Below are 19,480 nucleotides of genomic sequence, written 5' to 3' on the forward strand. Positions count from 1 at the left end.
GGGTGACTCGTCACATTAAACGCTCCTCTTCGTAAACTGCTGGGATGTTTTCACTGAAACTCACTCAGAAGACTCTAAAGACACACGTATATTTATTTCATATTCCAACTAGAATTGTTCACCAGGTGGCGCCACCTACTACGTAGGCGGCTACACGGGGTCACGTGCAATTTCATGAAAATCGCTAGTCCTGCTACAGAAGTGATCAGATTTCAAACTCGCACACAGCAACATTGGCCAGTATGAGCTCCAGCCTCACTGAGGCTATTGTTTTTTTTCCCCATTCGTTGAGCCCGCCCCTATTTCCAGCCATGTCCACTAAGCTCCACCCACACCACTTATGGTGGTTCAGCTCAAGTTAGCATTAGCAAGGATAAGGCTTGTCCTGATATCAGTTTCAGGTGCACTCGTTGGAGGCGTGTCTGTAAAGTGATGGATGAGAATCCAAACTGACCTGATTTTGACTCTTGCACCTTTTTAATAGACGCTGTGAGTTCAGCTTTGACATATATTTGTTTAAAAAAAAAATTGAGTTGATTTTGTAAAGATTAGTAGGTTTTTTTTTTTTTCTATAAATATGTGGCTTGCTTTCAGGTGAAGGCCATTTCGCCCTCGTAAGACGGACAAAAGCACAAAGCTGAGCTCAGCGCTGTGATTTTAATAAAACATGCTGATGGTCATCGTGTGAATCAGTGGATCAGGTTCTGGATCGGGTTCTGCTGCTCCAGTGACGAATCACCTGGCTGGAGGAAAACATCAGCAAAAAAAAAAACCCGCACATAAAAGCAGTACTGTGCGTTTTTGCTACACTTCTCCAGCCAGCTTTTCATAAAGTAATCCGTTTAAATGTTTACAGTTTAAACTCGTCCTGAACGAGCGAGGAGGTCGTTTTTGAACGTGACTGAAAGCAGCACGCCCCGCCCTTGCTGTACGTCAAGACAACGCTGCAGCGGCGCTTTAGTCCTCTTATCTGCGTTCAGCTTCCAGAGCTTCAACTTTCACGTTAATACTGAAATCGATGCCATCACTCTCATCATCCCATAGCTCATTAGATGAGTCTGCGATCTTGGCATTGCATTCTGGGACTTTGAGTCCAATGTTTGCTCCAGCGTCTCCGCTGGATTTCTCAATAATATGACGTCGAACATCACGGGAACACGGTGATGGAGTAAAGATGTTTGGGTGAATGAGGAAGGAGAGTCGTATTGTAGCGGTAGGTGAGGCACTGAGCCGCTTTGTTGCACTGAAGGAACCGTGGCTCCAGGAAAGGTCAGAGGCATAGGTCGCGTTAACCGACAATTGTCCATCATTGACGGATTTTTTTTTAGCTATGACGGAGAAATCTGAAGGCCGTCGGTCATTTTGACGGATGTTTAGGCCCCGGTCACACCGCCCGAACTTTGCTGGAGCGTTCCTGGAGCGGTGAAAAAAATTCATCACCGCTCGTAACTGTTCACCACCGTTTAACAAAAGTTGGCCCCCGTTAAAGCAATGCCGTATACGCTCGGCCACCGCTGATGTTTCTCGAGGGGCCCTCCTACCGCTCCGAAAGTTTTGAGCTGCACAAAATATTGCGAGCGGTGAGGAGGGGGCAATTTTCCGCCCCGGCAAAGTTCACCCCCGCTCCACCAACGCCCAGTCAAAGTTTGGCACCGCTAGACGCAAGTTCGTGGACGCTTGGGTCCGCTAGGCCAACGCGGAAATCTTGAACGCTGGACCACCGCTGCTTCGCCAGCGTTGCCCGGGCGGCGATTAAATGTTGCACAAACTTCGGTGGAGCGGTTGTAAGCGTTTTACGAGCGGACACGGGGTTGCTGGAACGGTGTCGGGCGTTGAAGCAGCTATCCATGGCGGCGATGAACTTTGGTTTGGCGTTGGTATAGAGGTGTCGGAGCGGGACCAGAATTTGGCTATAAATACGGGGAGAAATGGACCAGGAGCTCATTTGGAATCGAGCTGCCGTTGAGTTCAGACCTCATCTATATCGAATTTGCTCAAAGTTACAGTAAAACTGTATCACCATGGATGCAGAGAGACTTGCTATGATTGGTGCACTAGTCCAGCAGCAGAATCAGAACCTCCTCAGATTGCAACAAGCTGTTGACAGAAGGAGAAGAGAGAGAAGAAGGAGAGACAGAGTTGTGTGGGTCAGACAGTGGATACTGAGAAGGCCTGAACATGGACTGTATGACAAGCTGATGGTGGAGCTTCTATCAAAAATCTATCAGAACTTGTATCAAAACGATCCGTTCAGCTCCGTAGTCACAAGCGGTATGCCGCTAAACCAACTTTATACCCCCGCCGAGCCAAAGCCCGCATGCGCAGAATGCCGCTAAACCAACGCTCGCGTCACCGCTAAACCAACGCTCGCTACCGCTAAACCAACGCTAAAGCAACGCCAGCTTCAGCGGTGCACCGCTAAGCCAACGCCCGTGTTTTTCGATTTTTTTTCCCATTTTGTGCGCGGTGACGAGCGTTGTCGAAATTCGGCCCCCCCTCCCTACCGTTCAAGGAACGCTCCAGCAAAGTTCGGGCGGTGTGACCGGGGCCTTACCGTTACCATTACCAATAACAATAATAGCCTAATAATAAAACATAATGAAACACAATTGAAATGATTGGCAAGTTGTGGCAGAGTTTTCTTGCATACAGTATACATAGTCGTCACTGCCGTCACTTTCAGTCTGAGCCGACGTTGCGGCATCTTGGTGTTCAGTGCATGGGATACTCATGTATACATTGCAGCCACTGCGCAAGGCTGTTCCCCCCATCGCGCTCCTGACCGCGCTCTGACTTTTCTAACCACTAGCACAGTGAGATGTATTAATGTTTCCCTTCTCTGCAGAAGACACGTCATTTTTGCTATTAAAAAAAGAGATGCATTGGGTTGTTTGTGTCGTTTCCCTGCCTGTACGTCTTAATGCAATAGCGCTCATTTAGGCTAGTTGTTTTCTTGTTTTTAAAATGAAACAAATGTCGATTTATTGTATTCTTCCCCAGCAAGCTTAGGAACATCACTGCTCGAATATCTGCTAAACTATCATTTTAATGAGAGCACGGGTAGACAAACTAACATTTAAACATAACTTCGTTTTATTTAAGACCTTCCGTGTCAGCCCACTACGGGTCACCGCGGGGTGCAGCTGCACCACTGATGCAGAAAGACCGCATGCTGCAGGATTTCCTCCCTATGAAGAGAGTACTAGCAGGGTCGGGAAATCCAACTTTCAGAGGCTCTTGCCGGCTTCTGATCACTTCCCTGGGAGAAATGTTTCCCGACTTCAGAACTTTGGCTGAAGTGGCGCTGGTTATTCCAGTCTCCAGTGTCGCAGCAGAGCGCGGGTTCAGCCTTCAGAATAAAATTAAAACGTCAATGAGAAGTCGTCTGTCCGAGGCAAAGACGCAAAATTTAATGACAATTGCCTCGGCAGCAGTCTCCATCGACGACTTTGATTATGCACAAGCGAGCTCCCAATTTAAATCCATGCGGGCCAGAAGGAAGGTTTGAGCTCACGCAAACAGGTCAAATTAGATTGTCACTTAAACCGTTGTAGTGGACTGTTCATATTTTAACTGCAATTGTCTTGCTACGTTGTAAAATAACATTGTTCATATGCCCGTTAAGGCACAACAGCCGCAATGTTTTTAGCGGAGGGAAAATGGGTTCACAAGTGACCGAACGTCAGAATCTCTGTTCATCTTTTTGCATCATAAATACATAAATAAATGATTAAATAATACAAGCTTGTTCTGTGAATTAATTTTTAAATGAAAATGAGTCCATGAAAACACAAGTTATTAAATATATAGCATTTATAGCCTATATACATTGTCATTTAAAAGTTAAAATAAAATGACAGCTAATAATGGACAATGACGGAATTTTTACGACCCTGTCCGTCAAAATGACGGACACTGAAAAAGTCTAACGTAACCACTGGTCAGAGGTCACTCAGACAGGGTAGAGAGAATGTTTGTTTGGTGAGGTGGGTGGGTGGAACTTATTTTAGTGTTTTTAAGCCTTGGGTTAAATTACTGGGTTGTGATTATAATCCTGTTTTAGGTTCGCTCTGGGTGTGAGCGTGGGCCTCGTGTGTGTGCACGCTCTCTCGCTCGCGCACACATGGATGCACCTGAGGAATTTAAGATTTTTTTTTTTCATTTCTAGTTTACGTTGTGTTTCGTGTACGTCATGAATAAATTTATTTGCTAGCCTTTATGTCCGACATAATTTCGGACATCAAGGTTTCCCGGGAAACATTGGTTTTCGTGACGTCACGTGCGGGACGCCTCCTTCTGAATCCTACGTCAGCGCTGGTTTGTTTATGAGAAAACGACCTGGTGGTTTTCTGCAAATTTCTTCCATGTTATCGCGTAATTATTAAAATGGTTAACAGATGTATCGTAGGAGGGTGGAGCAACACCAATCTTGATGGGATTAGTACTCATCGTTTTCCAAAAGACCGGACAATGAGAGAGAAATGGGAGCGCTTGGTCTACACAGGCTGTGCACTGAAACCGTGCAAAGCTCGCATGGCCTGCTGGGATTTTTCCAGAAGCGTTTTGTTATTTTATATTTTTCTGCTGTAAACAGATGGCCTTGTGCAGAATTACCCTTCTGGATGAATGTGTAAAGGGACATACTTTCATATTAAAAAAAAAAAATTGGTCCAGAATGTGCACTTTAAGGTGTCGTCGTATTTCCGAGCCTGACCGGAAACCAAAAAAAAAGTGATATGAAGTGAGCCGATACTTCAGAAGACTTCAGGTTTAAGATCATTTATCTTCTTTCATTTCCCTGCGCTTCCTCAGAACTGCGCTTTCTTTTAGCTTCTGACAGCAACGTCCGATGACATCTCTGATGATGATGTAAGATACTTTGAAAACAAAAACATTGCATTACACATCGGGTGTTTAGCAGACGCTGTTATCCAGAACAACATACAGCATACACCCAGAGCGGCCTGGGGAGCAGCTGGGGGTTAGATGCCTTGCTCAAGGGCACTTCAGCCATTCCTGCTGGTCTAGGGAATTGAACTGTTGACCTTTTGGTCCTAGAGCTGCTGCTGCTTTAACCGTTAGGGCATGGCTTCCCAAAATATCGTTCTGATTTTATCCAGTGAAACCGTAAACACATTTTAAAACTGATTGAGCTCTAAAGGGATGTGAACCTCTGGTTGGAGGTTACTGTAAAATACCAAATAATAGCCCGGGCTATTATTTGTCTCAATCGCGTAAGAGACCCGGCGCGTATTAGAGACTAGGCGGCTATTTGGAACAGGCGATTAATTCCTTCTTCACAAACACCTTCCCCAAAATCTACCTCAAAACGGGGAAAAAATCATTCTCAGATAGGCCTACTTTTAACCAGTATAACTTACAGTTTGTTTAGAGTTAGATTACAGATAGCACGGTGCCGACTTCGGGGAATTTTGAAGACGCAGAATGCATCTTCGCATGGCACAGTCGGGGTGGATAAAGGATAAATCACACACCTTTTCCTGTTAATGACTAGTTAAGTGCATGCTTTACAAAATAATCAAGAAACCACACCATTGTCTGTGCGCAGCACTGTGATTTAATTACTCTGTAAAGTTATGGTCACTTGCTCTCACCCTCACCCATGCAGCCTCCACCCTTTGCGCTTCGCGATGTCTGTCAATCTGAAATTGCATGGAGGGCGCGACGTTGAAGCAACATAATTAGGGTGCGAAGTGTCAAACCAAAGGGTTTTTTCTTATGCTGAAAAATAAGTGACCTGCAGTGGCTACATACTGTCATCTTGCATTCTCACGTTTCTCTCCAAGACGTCTCCCTATTTGGCCGATATGAGCCTATTCCCCGAGTGAGTTGGTACGGTGGCTCGACCCCGTAGAAAACTTAAAGTTCGGATGAAAGTTAGTTGAATAGGTTACTGACTTGTAGGCCTACATGTTGCCTGCCTGACGCGTGCTTCTGCCCAACTTGCACGACAGATTACTTGTTGAAAAGGCCCCTTGGATTAGATTGGCCGCGAGCAGACTGAAATGCATGTTAGAACGCTCTCACCTTTTTTGTAAAGCGTCTTCCAGATCCGAATGGGTAAGGGCAAGTGAAATGGTATAAGGTCTTTAATAAAACTGTGTGCTTTGACGCATGCATTCGGCAATTTAGGTCGTTTAACAGAAGCAGCAGTCCAACCTTGGAAACCCGCAGTCCTCAATGTCACCACACACGCTGGCTTTCGTTGGGTGAATACCCCAAAGGGGTATTCCTCATTCGATGACGTAAGTGATATCCCACACACCCATGTCAAACGTAATTGGCTAAGACATCTGTCAAAAGTTACGGAGTTGCATTCCTCAAGAAATATTACGGTAGACCAAGATTATAACATTAAACATGCCATTTCATTATCACGTAACAAAATGTTGTAAACAGTATTATAGAAATAATTTCATTTTGCATTCATTCATTCATATTGTTTCGGTAGAAAACTATGCAATGCAAAATCGTTTAAACACCAGAAAACCAGAAAAGTGCTGGGCCTCAAGATTCTAGATAGAACGTTCGGACGCTTTTTTTTTTTTTTAGACCCCGGCGAGTATTCGGAACCGGCCTTTATTTGTCACAACACACGCGTACACCCGGCCGTTAAAGGGAACTCAGCGGTTAATTGGAACTCGGCTATTATTTGGTATTTTATGGTATACATATCTTCAAGTGGAGTTCGGACGGACGGACGGATGGATGGATGGATGGATAGATAGATAGATGTTGCCATGTTTTCAGTCCCAGTACAGGGACATGTTGGTGCCGAGCAGCTGATCGTGTGTAACCGAAGACCCTGTGCAGCTGCTTGAAGCATTGCACAGTGTGTTTCGTGATACACTCCATTAACTGCTGGAATGCTTTTAAAAAAAAAAAAGTTCTGAGACAAATAAAGGGAGGCCACCACCACCACCTCCTCCTCCTCCTTCACCACCAGCACTGCTGTTGCACCATTAGAGCTTTGCCATGGTGCTGCTGTGTGAGTCAGTTCCTGTCTGCCAGCGTGTTTGACATTAATGCGCCTGTATTGATTTAATGTAATTAGAGCGCTGGAAATAGCTTTATTCGCTTGCCTCACGGACGTCACCGCCCGACGCACAGCGTGTTGGATCATCTCAGTGTTGCTTATCAGGATTTCCACGTATCCACTCAAACGTCTTGGTCGTTCCGGCCTCTTGGTGTTCGACAACAGCATCCAGTTAGGAGCGATGTGGAAAGTGTGTGACGTTTCTTTAAACACTGCTGTCGAGAGCATGTGAATGAGTGCCTGGAAACAATCGGTCTGTCTGAATAACTTCCTGCAAGATGGGTTTTCGAAAAGAAAACGAAACGTCTTCCGTCACTTCTCGTTCAGCAGCAGGAGGTGGGATCTGCTCGACTCTGCTTTGGATAAAGACGACTTCTGTTTCTTTCTCTTTAATGCTGAAGTCTTTTCATGATGGAAAGCATGATAAATACATAATCGCTGCACCGTGCTGGCTGTAGACTTTTTATAAAATGAATGAGAGAGGGATGGATGGATAGATAGACGCAGCTAAACCACATGAAGCTCATGATTGATTGATTCAAACGCCAATATGGTGCTTTTTTATCCAGTCAAAAAAAAACAAAACAACTAGCTGAATTCATTAATCAATAAAACACGAGGAAACTAATCAACAGCAGGGCGAAATGATGTGGCCTCACGCCAAGCTGAGTTACTGTTCACACCAGGAAGTTGATTATTTTCCTGTAACATCGTGTCTGAAGTGTTTTATTGGCTCATCTAGCCATAAGGCCGATGAGCAGATGGCATGGCGTGGTGTCTGTCGTCTACAATTCAGTTAAGGGTAGTATCTCACTGGGCTGCGACAGCCCGCGACTAGCTGGAGACTCAACAATTGTGATAAATATACGCGAATTAGCGACAATTTTCACTTGGAATCACACTGAATTGATATTCGCATATTTTACCGCAATTGTGTCTCCAACTAGTCGCAGGCTGTCACAGTAGAGGAAGCCTCACGGAAACTGACTCGAGAAGGGTTTGCGACGCATTTGCGGCCATTTTGAGAGAAATTTTGTCGCGCAAATTTTTTGAACATGTTCAAAATTTCAGCGACGAAGGAGCGACACTTTGCGACTCGTGCGAGGAAATTGAGAAGCCCCGCGAATGTTTCAAGACACTTTTGAAACTCTCTTGCGAATGACGTTCGCAAGCTGTCGCAGCCCAGTGAGATACTGGCTTAAATCATATCTCCTCCGTCAGTTCTCCATGGATTTCTGTTCCTGTTTTGTTTGAAAGAACACATCACTCTGCACAAAACTTGGTTGTTGTTTTCAGTTTTTTTTTTTTGGCTAATGATTTAGTAATTAGGCCAAATTAACGAATTTTCCAGGCCTCTCACTAGAATTGTATCTCCTCTTTGATTTCTGATCGATGTTTTGGGTTGAGCGTTCCTCGTGGAACAAAATTTAGTCCTTTTGTTGATTTTCCTGTTTGTAAACAATTTTTTTGATGGCAGGTCAGATGAGCGACTACGTCCTCGACGTTCTGGTTCCTCTACAACTACAACAATTTTTTTACTATACCAACGTTTACTATCTTTAACTAATTAAATAATGACACATACTTTTATCCATTTATTATCCCCCGCCACGAAGTACGCAGGGGGATATAGGAATGGAGTCTGTCCATCCATCCGTCCGTCCATTTCAATCTGGACATGTTTTCTCAGAAACTACATAAGCTACATGAATGAAACTGTGCGTGCTCATATTACTATTCATGATCTAACTTGAGTTCGAAAATAATTTGATGAATTATTAATTTCAGAGTTATGGCCCTTGATTTTCGTTATTGGACTTTTGTACAAGTGGACTCAATCTGGACAAGTTTTCTCAGACACTACATCACTGAAACTTTGCGTGCTCGTATTACTGAAAAAAGCTGGGTAGCGTTTTATGCCGGTGTCCTAGCACTTACGACATCATAAGTCAATATTAATGCAATGGGCTTATAAGGGTGTAAGTGTTTAGAGGTCTTCATAAAATGCTCATGGCGGGGATAGTGATGATCAGGTCTTCGTGTGTTTTTTAACACAACACTTTTTAGTTCCTGTTACTACTTGCGTAGTAGTAGCTATAAACACTACTCTGTACTGAAAATTAAGGAAAAAAGCATGCCGTTTTGGTGCCACTTAGACACCATTATCAAGCAAGTGTTCGTAAGCTAAGGTAATGTCAAAACGTGTATAAAAATAGATTAGCATAATGCTAAACAAAAGGTTTGGCCTGTAAGGAGTCTGATTGCACGGTGAGAGTTGGTCTTCTTTCTCTAACATGGAGCATTTCGTACAACAAGCGGTCAAATTTACTCTAACTCTCACCACGCAGTTGGACTCCTTACAGGTCAAACTTTTTGTTTAGCATTATGCTAATCTATTTTTATACGCTTTGACTTGCGCGCACTTGCTTGATAATAGTGTCCGAGCAGCACCGAAATGTCGTGCTCGGGGATTTTTTCCTTTCATTTTTAGTACACTTTTGTTTTTCTAAATATTCACTTATAAACAGCACACTTTTTTATTTTTTATTTTATTTTTTTTTCTCGTTCTCTTTTTCCTGAAGTTAATAAGTTCCTTTTGAAATCAACTCCTCTCAGCATTTTTGGATGAATTTCTCAAAGCTTGGCAGAAGGTCTTGTTATATGACGGTAATACGCGGATTGCGATTTAAATTTCGTTTGTGAAAATTTTACCGGGGTTTTGACCCTTGATTAAATAACTTTGACAATTTCATGAGGGTGTACGTTCTTCTGAAATCAACTCCTCTCACGATTTGTGGAGGAATTTCACCAAACTTGGCAAAAGACTTTGTTATATGACAGTTATACACAGATTGAAATTTCGTTTAATTTGGGCAAATTTTACCAGAGTTATGCCCTTGATTGCCAAAGTTTGTTAATAAGTTCATCAAGGTGCGCTTGCTTTCTGAAATCAACTCCTCTCACAATTTTTATCCCCTGCTGGCTGAAAGGCCCGAAGAGGGGATTATGTCGTGGCGATGTCCCCCTCAGGAAGGGTACTCGCCTTCTGAAATCAACTCCTCTCTCAATTTTTGGAGGAATTTCATGAAACTTGACCGGATTTTTTGTGGCGGTAATACACATATTGCAGTTTCATTAAATTCAGTCACATTTTACCAGAGTTATGGCAGAGTTGCCAGCGGGGGACACTGTGCTCTCAGAGCACTCTTGTTACTATAGACACGATAACGTGTGTGTGTGTGTGTGTGTATATAAACCGTGCAAGTGGGAATACTCACTGAAGTGAGATGCTGTTAGAGGAAATGAATCAACAACTTCTGCCCAATCAGATTTGAGAATTCAACACCGAACTAGTAAAGCCAAGGCAAGTCTGCTTTACTCGTGTAGCACATTTCATACACTAAGGCAACTCGGTGTTTTACGGAGCAGTAAGATGGAGAACATGATAAATAAAGGAAACGGATTTACAATAAAAGTAAAAATATATTAAAGGTAAAATTGAGTTCCAGAATGAGTTGCAATTTAAAATTCATTTAAAAAAATGGCAAATGTGCAGACAAGAGGTGCAAGAATAAGATTTAAAATGTTAAGAATTTGAGTTTTAAAAGCCAAAAATCATGATTGTGGTTAAACTATTAATTGGTTAGATGTATTGAACGTTGTTGTTGGGGTTTTTTTTTTTCGGCATCCTTTTTTTAATGAGAGTTTTGTGTTGTATTTCAGGAACCGGTTAAGTCCAGGGCACCGCAGCTTCACTTGGAGTACAGATTTTATAAACAGTTGGGAAGCTCAGGTAAGCATTTTGACTCCTCGATGTTCTGAATTTTATTCACAGCCGGGGACACACACACACTAGGGATGTTAACCGATGACCGTTTGACCGGTGGTTGACCGAATCAACGTCAACCAGTTAATTTTTTTTGGTTGTCGGTGAAAAAAAAAAAAAATCAATCGTTTTGAAGCTGCCGATTTTGGAGCGGAGAACCTGGAATTCTGTGTTGTAAACGCTTGGGGCATGCCATGCAGTGTAAGGACGACAGCTGACAAATCAGAAACACCCATTCAGTCATGTCCCGCCCTCCCGCTGCCACTCGGCGAAAGAAAAAAGTGTAGACACAGGCTTTTTAGCTTACAAATTACTAATCTTTTTATTTTTTATTTTTAATTATTATTAGAAGGCACATTGAGTTTAGTCCTGCCTTGGCCAGTGCATTCTGAAAGTATGTTTCGGTCTGTAGCTAACAATGCATGTTATTGCAGATCATATCTCTCCACACAGACTAAAGGCGCAGATGCCGACTTTTTCACGGCTTTTTCATGGACTGTAACGGCATTTGCTTATGTAGTAATTTTAATACAGAATTTACTCTGATGAAATTATTCAGACACTCCAACGCCCCCCCCCCCCCCCCCCCCCAAAAAAAAAATCGGATCTGCACGAGCCGTGAAAAAGGCGTGCCGTTTGCATCCCTGTTTAAACTCATAGGTTAACCGACTTTAACCGGCTAATGAGGCTCGGTGGTCGGTCAAGATTTTTTTTTTTTAAGTTTTCGCCATCCCTAACACACACACACACACACACACACACACACTCTTTCAGATGTGGCTTGAAGTGATATTTTTTTTCCTCCCCTCCCAGCCTGTGTGCTGTGAGAATCATGGGGGTGGTGAAGGCTGATGTTTCTGATGTGGTGATGCTACCTCTCTGATAAGACACAGAACATGAAAAAATAAGGGTAGAGGTGTTCTCTCTCTCTCTCTCTCTCTCTCTCTCTCTCTCTCTCTCTCTCTCTCTCTCTCTCTCTCTATGCTAGGGGTTTGCAAAGTCCAGACTCGCCCTGAATTACACTACAGGAACCTCGGTTTCACGGCAGAGGCGATGTGACTCTCTCTCTCTCTCTCTCTCTACCTGTTCCTGAACCAGGCAGCTCCTCCTCCTCTTTGATCCTCTTTAACTTGTAAATAAAACAGAGGAGCTGTCTGGACCATGATCAGGAGCCGCAGTGGACTGGGAGGTTGACTTTCAAGAAAAACTCTTCCCCACACACACACACACACACACACACACACTATGAAGAAGCACTCGCTGATCTCATTCACGGGATCCTGAGAGCGAGCACCAGCTGTGAGGGTGTTAAGAGCAAGTGGAGTGCAAGCCAACAGGGCTCTCCTGCAGTATTCATAGCTGTAGCTCTTCCCAAATCAGGTCGCCATTATCGAATATCCACCACAACGGCACGTCGCTGGAGCTCGTCCAGCAATCCATCTGCTGACATCCTTCCTTCAGCAGCGGGAAAGGGATCACGGCAGGGTCACGTTTATTGCTGTTGTCATTTAAGCCGCCCTCAAATGACCAGGTGACACGTGTTGTACCCCTTTTTCCACATGTTGAGACAGTTCCTTGAGGTCCTAATGAAATGTCTGTGGTGTGTTTTGGTCAAAATACTACAAGGATGAAGGACCACAGCGTTCCTTCTCACCCTGTCGAAACGGCTCTGTTCGGCACGACCTGTCCCTTTTAAATAATAATAATGAGCCACTTCTCACCCCACCCTCCTCCACCTCATGAATATTTATTTATTCAGAAAGGCACTTCTCAAACCGTAAGAGGAGAGACTCTGACGAGTGGGCGGTGTTTATTCTAATGAGCTGTACTTGCGATATAGAAAGTGGAGTTGAATCTGAACAGCTTGAAGCACAGGTTTTCTCAAATGGGCAGAAGAAAAGAATTTGACAGGGTTGCGTTATTTCATAATGTCACTTTTTTTTTTTTTTTTTCCCCAATGGACAACCCCCCACCACCACCACCACCAAAAATATCGAAATTTGAAATTTCCCTCAACACTCGTCCGCTAGCTAGGTTTGGAGTGCGTGGGAATGAGTTCTCGTATCTGCTGATGTAATCGGATAGAAAATGTCAACTAATGTCATTGGTACTAATCCTTGGCAGGTGTTGATCACCCATTATGACAAGGAAAACGGAAATAAAACTGACGAGGCATCATTTTTTAAACAGCTTTTAGAAAATGGGTTAATATTATTTGCAGTTAGTTTTGTTGTCCTACTCATCCAATTTTCCTTCTGCATAAAACATTCAGCTCTCTCATAGTTGCCGAGGAAATGACCGATCTTGCCAGCTAGCTTGAGCGAACGCTAATAGGTGCTATGATGATAAAGCACGAGCTTATTGAGCTAACTTGGCTCAAAATTACCAAAGTTTTATAAGCTTACAAGCCAGCATTCTCTTCTTGTACTGCAGGCGGTGTTGTGGAAAAAAAAAAAAGACAACATCCACAAATATAAGATGATTACAGCTCCTTCAAGTCATCCAGTTTGGAGCTTGAACATAGCCTGGCAAGCCAGACTAAATGTGAATATTTAGTCTGGCCTCGATCCATAGACATTTCCGAAGGGTGGGGGTGGAACAACCCGCTGTCTTTCAAACTGTCTCTGTGCGTATAGGCCAACGCTCTGACCAATCAGCGCAACAGTGACTGTGACGTAGTCAGAGCGACAGAAAGCAGTGGGGGAGGCCTTGAAATAAATAATCTTTCAAAATGCGTATTAATTAATAAACAGGTTCTAGATATTAAGAAGTTTGGAGATAATGACCACAAGTTTGGAGTCTGTACCACATACACATTTTTTTCCAAGTGTTTTTCAAGGGTTTGCTTAAACTGTTTTTGAGAGTTTTTATTTAGTGGTGTTTGGTGAAATAATTTCCCTTAAATTTAAAATAACGGGAAAATAAGAAACAATCAAAAAGTAATGTTTCAAAGCTGTTTATTAATTCTTCGTACTGCACAAACTAGCCCCATCCTTTTGGCTACGAGCGGAGCCAGCTGGTAGATCAGACTTTTGCCATAGCCGGTCGGCAAAACAGCGAAAACGTCCTTCTTGAAAAGGAATGAGCGGAGAGCCTCTTCCTGCTCATGTTTCAACGAAAACTCCAAGTCTAATTCTTCTAAAACTGATTCCAAAGCGGAGTCAAACGCGCGCTGTTCACTAGCCGTAGCCATCTTTCCTGTTGCGCTTTCTCCAGCGTCGCACAGCCTTGTTGTCACTCCTGCAAAAGCCCGGCCAAAGAATCCAAACAAAAACCTTGCGTTGTGATTGGCGGGCACGATTTGATGCCCGGGGTGTTTTTGTTTATATGGTGCGAGGCTAGACCCACTCGCTAGGCAAAAATATTTTTGGCCGCTAGGCGGGTGGGTCTAGTTTACTAGGCTACATCTGAGGTATTTTCAAAGCAACAGGTTGTGAAACTTTTTTTTTTTTAATAATATATTAAGAGTTTTCTAGACAAATCGTGTCCATGTTTTTCAGCTTGACAAAGTTGGGCTCCTTTCCAAGCCCCTCCCTGCTAAAATACAAACCTTAATTTTCTCCACAACATCCCTGACCACTAATTCCAGCTATCAGCCCTTACATAGAGTCTTGGGAATGTTTCCCTGACCACCATCTCTCTCTCTCGCTCACACGTCTCGGGTCTGATGCCGAGAAGATCGGGTGTGTCTGAACAAGACGATCCCTATCCTTGTTTTGTTTTTGGGTTTTTTATTTTCCTTCCGCGCGAAACTTCAGTGTCGATTATTGAAAGCTTGAACCTTTCCTCAGCGTGTGCTCAACAAGGTTTCGGTCAAATAGGCGTCGTTTTAAACGTTGAGTTTTGTGTGTGTGTTTAGTGGGTTGCTTCTTTGAGAACACTCAGCAGCATGTGCAGATGTTTCTAGCCAGTGTGTCTCACTGCGGTCGTGTTTCAGTTATTTCTCGGTGTCGTACAGGCTAATGGGAGCAGGAAGCCGTGTGCGTGTGTGCACGCGCTCGTGCCGTGCTCAATGTTTAATTCACAGGCTCGCTTAGACCTGCACTTTGGCTTCCCATTGTGCCCGTTGCTGTGGCCTGAGAGAGACACAGAGACTTGTTTGCAACACAATGAGTCCAATTGTTTGGCTTCCTTTTCTGGAAAGTTTCCGAGTGAGGCATGGGAGAAATGGCAAAAAGAAAGACCTATAAAAGTGTGCTCGTGTTTGTTTTAAATAGATTTTCTGCAAACTGAAGGGTGAGCGCGTGGGTTGAGGCTCAAAGCCTCCCAAAAGGAAATGACTACCTACATAATGACTGTTCATTACAGGTCCCCGGATTGTCTAGCTTGATTTTTGTTTTTACTTCATACTCGATCAAAGTATCAATCTGAAGCTTAGACGTGTTCGGCTGGTTTATAATTATCGCGCTCGGCTAGTCCTGGTTCGCATTTATCGGGTCTGAACAGCTGCGATGACCTGCGCAGCGCTGCCGGGAAGAGGAAGTGTCGCACAGTGTGAGGTTTTCAGTTTTCTTCCTGCTCCTAACTGGGTTCATGTTGTGCTCAGACTCCAGGTTTGGGCTTTGGTGAGTCACTGCTGTGGACACATCCTTCATCGCTGGGTTAAAGCGTGTGTGTGTGTGCGCCTATGGGAATGACACAGGTCTAATAGGTAAATCCTTCCATAAGCCCTTCTGGATTGTACATGAGGAATGATTTGTGAAACAGCTATGAATAATCGTGCCAAAAAGAAAGCTCTGGGGAAATTTTTTTTTTTAAGAGCTATAAAGTATTTGTTGTTGATATCAGAACAGCATGACACAATAAATGTAATTTACAGCTTGCCTTATTAGGATGGGGTTCGTTTTTCAGCAGAGTGTCTGGAGCAAAATGTGAATAAAATATCCGTTTAAAATGAAACGAGCATCTGAATCTGAGCATTTGTGTCACACATGGTGACCACATTCACGTGAAGGGATCGCAAGCTCATACATGTCAACCTATACGGAATGTTCGTATTTTATACGGATATGATTCAATAAACGTAGTATACGGGCGTATAAATAGTTATACGGATTCTTTAAAAAAACTTCTATATTTTTATTTAGCTATAATCAATTCCCACGATGATGAGAGCGCATAACATTTACAAATAGGGCTGGGTATCACCAGATACCTCACGATACGATACTATGGCGATATTTTGCCCACGATAACGATAATATCACAGTACAGCGATTCTGCGATAATCGATATATTGCAAGAAATTTCAACCACATCATGATATCTGTGTCACTGAAGAAAATCAGAATTTATTGACCACTGTAAAATTACATTTCACATACATAACTACACACTCTTGCCAGACATATTTGTCTCTATTCCACTGCTGGCAAAACCAAGAGTTGCTTCACTACAACATACAGAAAATTCCCATTTCTGTGCTAGTATTCTCAACTTTTCTGTAAGCATGGACACATCAGTGCTGCTTAACAAGCAGAATCAAATTGTTTTATGAAAACTTAAAACTTGCACTGCAGACTGCACATACATTTCAGTGCTAACACTAATATCAATTTGTTCTTTGTAAACTTGAGAACGTATACCTGAGAACATTTAACTTGTGCTTATTTTGCAGGAACAACACGCTGTCTGAAACACATTGAAAAGTGCAGTGGGCATCTTAGTCTCCCTGAGCACAATTATGAAACAAAGTGCAGTGTGGGTCAGTGTCCACACACTGAAACTGAACTGAAACCTCAGTGAATCACGTTTCTTCTGAACTTTGAGTAAATACTCAAAATAAAATGCAGTCTCTCACACACACTAAAATTGAAAATGCAAGATAAAGTGCAGCTTCTTGCCTTTGGCCTTAAATGACAAAATTAAGTTCACAGTTACAGTAAGTCACACATCACTGAAGTAGACGGGAGGACTTTGGCGCTGTCCAGTGTAGTTTGCTTCGGGTCGGGTTTCAGCGGCTCCGGCTGAGCTAATATGTCGGGGTGGTGTCGTGCTAAGTAAGTTCGCAAGTTTGTTGTGTTACCTGAATATCTAATTGGAGCGAAACAGGTTTTGCAGAGTGCGTACTCTTTGTCCGGCTCACTGTTTTTTCTCCTTTCCTTTGGAATCCAAAGTGCCTCCAAACATCTGCCTTAAAGTTCGGCGGCATCTCTAGGTTTACGTTAACAGCCATGCTTGCTTGTTTTTTTTCCTCACTGCAACCGCCGGGGGAAAAAAGAGAAGATGAAGAGTGCCTTGCAGTGAGGGAGCGGCACAGCGACACCTCGCGGAGCGGAGGTGCGGAAGTCGTACTGGATTTACAACCCGTCTGAAACATGATTTATTATTTGAAAAAATATCGATATTCAAATTTTGAGTATCGATATTGAATCGGAAGACAAAGTATCGCGATATATCGCCGTATCGATATTTTTGCACACCCCTATTTACAAACGTACTGTACACCACAGCCAGCCAGTAAAGAGTCGTATGAAATCGCGCGTTATCTTGTGGTAGCGAGACTTCGTTCCACTTTTGATCATGCGCACACCGCATTGCGAGAATCCCGCCAACCGTGAAGTCATAGACATATAAACATAGACGCCGCCTTCTGCGTAGAATCATACGTCATCCTCGCCGCCATATTGGATGTGGCAAAGTGGAGATTCTTCAACCGTCTCTGGTATAGCGTCTAGACAGTAGCCGAGAATAAAGATGCCTCATTCATGTGCTGCGTTTAACTGTACCAACAGGTTTACCGTCCAAACGAGATCGCATGGGATTACCTTTCACAGGTGAGACTGGAAAAATACTTTTCATTGTATTTGGTCATTATAACGTAATTTTACGACCAGATTTTCCTGACTTTGTGGCTAATATGAAGTCTCGCGCATAATAGCCGCTCGGTGAAACCTGTCTCCAAACAACGAAGTATTTCCTTCGTTACTATGCTGATAACACTTTTGTGTTTTTGTCAAACATTGGAGCTTTGTATTCATTCTGAAAGTTTGTTATTAATATTGAATAAAAAGTAACTGGGATATATCATTGTTAATTATCATTCAAATTTTAGGTAAATTATTTTAATTTGCATCTTATACGGATTTTATAAGGGAAATACAGATTTTGGAGGTTGGTTATATAGGTTTGATTGACCAAAGGTTGACATGTATGCAAGCTCCAATTTGAAATTTCATGAGTCCAGTGTCACAAAACTTCATTGTGAGAGACAGCGATTTGAAATGAGTGCGTCAAAAAAAAAAAATCACCCTTTTATTTTTAATTTTCCCTAAATAAATTCCTTGATCTGTAATGGAGCCACCACCAAAATATTATACTGTAAAACAACCTATAACTATGACTCTGTAGGCCAAATAAATGTGCGCTATGCGTTAATTTCAATTTTTACCTCACAAAGTTTACAGCTGATTTCATCCAAACTTGATTTCTGTTAAAATGATTTTTTTTTTTCCCTCATTTCTCTGGATTGGCTGCACTGAATTTAACACACGATCCCTTATCTTAAAGATAATTAACTGTAGATTTAAAATATCCAATAACACCCCCCCCCTTTTTTTTTTTTTGGTCCAGCTGGACTCATTTTGATGCACTTCACTCCAAATATTGTTCTTAAAGTGCATATCACGGGTAAATTCAGGAGCAAGATCAATGTCTCATCTCATTATCTGTAGCCGCTTTATCCTTCTGCAAGGTCGCAGGCAAGCTGGAGCCTATCCCAGCTGACTACGGGCGAAAGGCGGGGTTCACCCTGGACAAGTCGCCAGGTCATCACAGGGCTGACACATAGACACAGACAACCATTCACACTCACATTCACACCTACGGTCAATTTAGAGTCACCAGTTAACCTAACCTGCATGTCTTTGGACTGTGGGGGAAACCGGAGCACCCGGAGGAAACCCACACGGACACGGGGAGAACATGCAAACTCCGCACAGAAAGGCCCTCGCCGGCCACGGGGCTCGAACCCGGAACTTCTTGCTGTGAGGTGACAGTGCTAACCACTATACCACCGTGCCGCCCAAGATCAATGTGATTCTCCTATTTTATATTAAACTTTGGTCAAATATCTGTCACATTTTTACTTTTTTTTTTTTTGTGCAGTTTTTTTTTCCCTTGCGCAATACCAGAAAAATTCAGTTGAAATCAAGCCATTTGAGGCGAATTGGTCTGCCTCTGAACAAACTTGGCGTTTGGATTTCCCGGGAAATCCAGCACTGGTTTGTTTATGAGAAAACACCCTGGTGGTAAATTTCTTCAACGTTATCGCGTAATTGTTAAAATGGTTAACAGATGTATTGTAGGAGGGTGTAGCAACACCAATCTTGATGGGATTAGTGCTCATTGTTTCCCAAAAGACCGGACAGTGAGAGAGAAACGGGAGCGCTTGGTTTACACAGGCTGTGCACTGAAACCGTGCAAAGCTCGCGCAGCCTGCTGGCGCTTCCGCAGGTGACGTCATGAATCTGGCTCCAGACTCCCTCGGGATTTTTCCAGACATGTTTTTTTTTTTTCTGCTGTAGACAGATGGCCTTGTGCAAAATTACCCTTCTGGATGAGTGTGTAAAGGGACATACTTTTCATATAAAAAAAAA

At 43.1% G+C, this 19,480-nt stretch overlaps 1 protein-coding gene across 4 annotated transcripts in view; it reads left to right on the forward strand.

Annotated features, from left to right (window-relative positions):
• Positions 1-19,480, forward strand: part of csnk1g2b (casein kinase 1, gamma 2b) — a 93,386-nt gene that overhangs the window by 49,779 nt on the left and 24,127 nt on the right. For all 4 annotated transcript variants that reach the window (XM_060932484.1, XM_060932487.1, XM_060932485.1 and 1 more), the window contains exon 3: positions 10,781-10,850. In XM_060932484.1, the coding sequence (XP_060788467.1) occupies positions 10,781-10,850 (70 nt within the window). The remainder of the gene's footprint in view (positions 1-10,780; positions 10,851-19,480) is intronic.

Source organism: Neoarius graeffei, chromosome 10 (genome assembly GCF_027579695.1).
Source record: "Neoarius graeffei isolate fNeoGra1 chromosome 10, fNeoGra1.pri, whole genome shotgun sequence".
Classification (NCBI taxonomy): domain Eukaryota; kingdom Metazoa; phylum Chordata; class Actinopteri; order Siluriformes; family Ariidae; genus Neoarius; species Neoarius graeffei.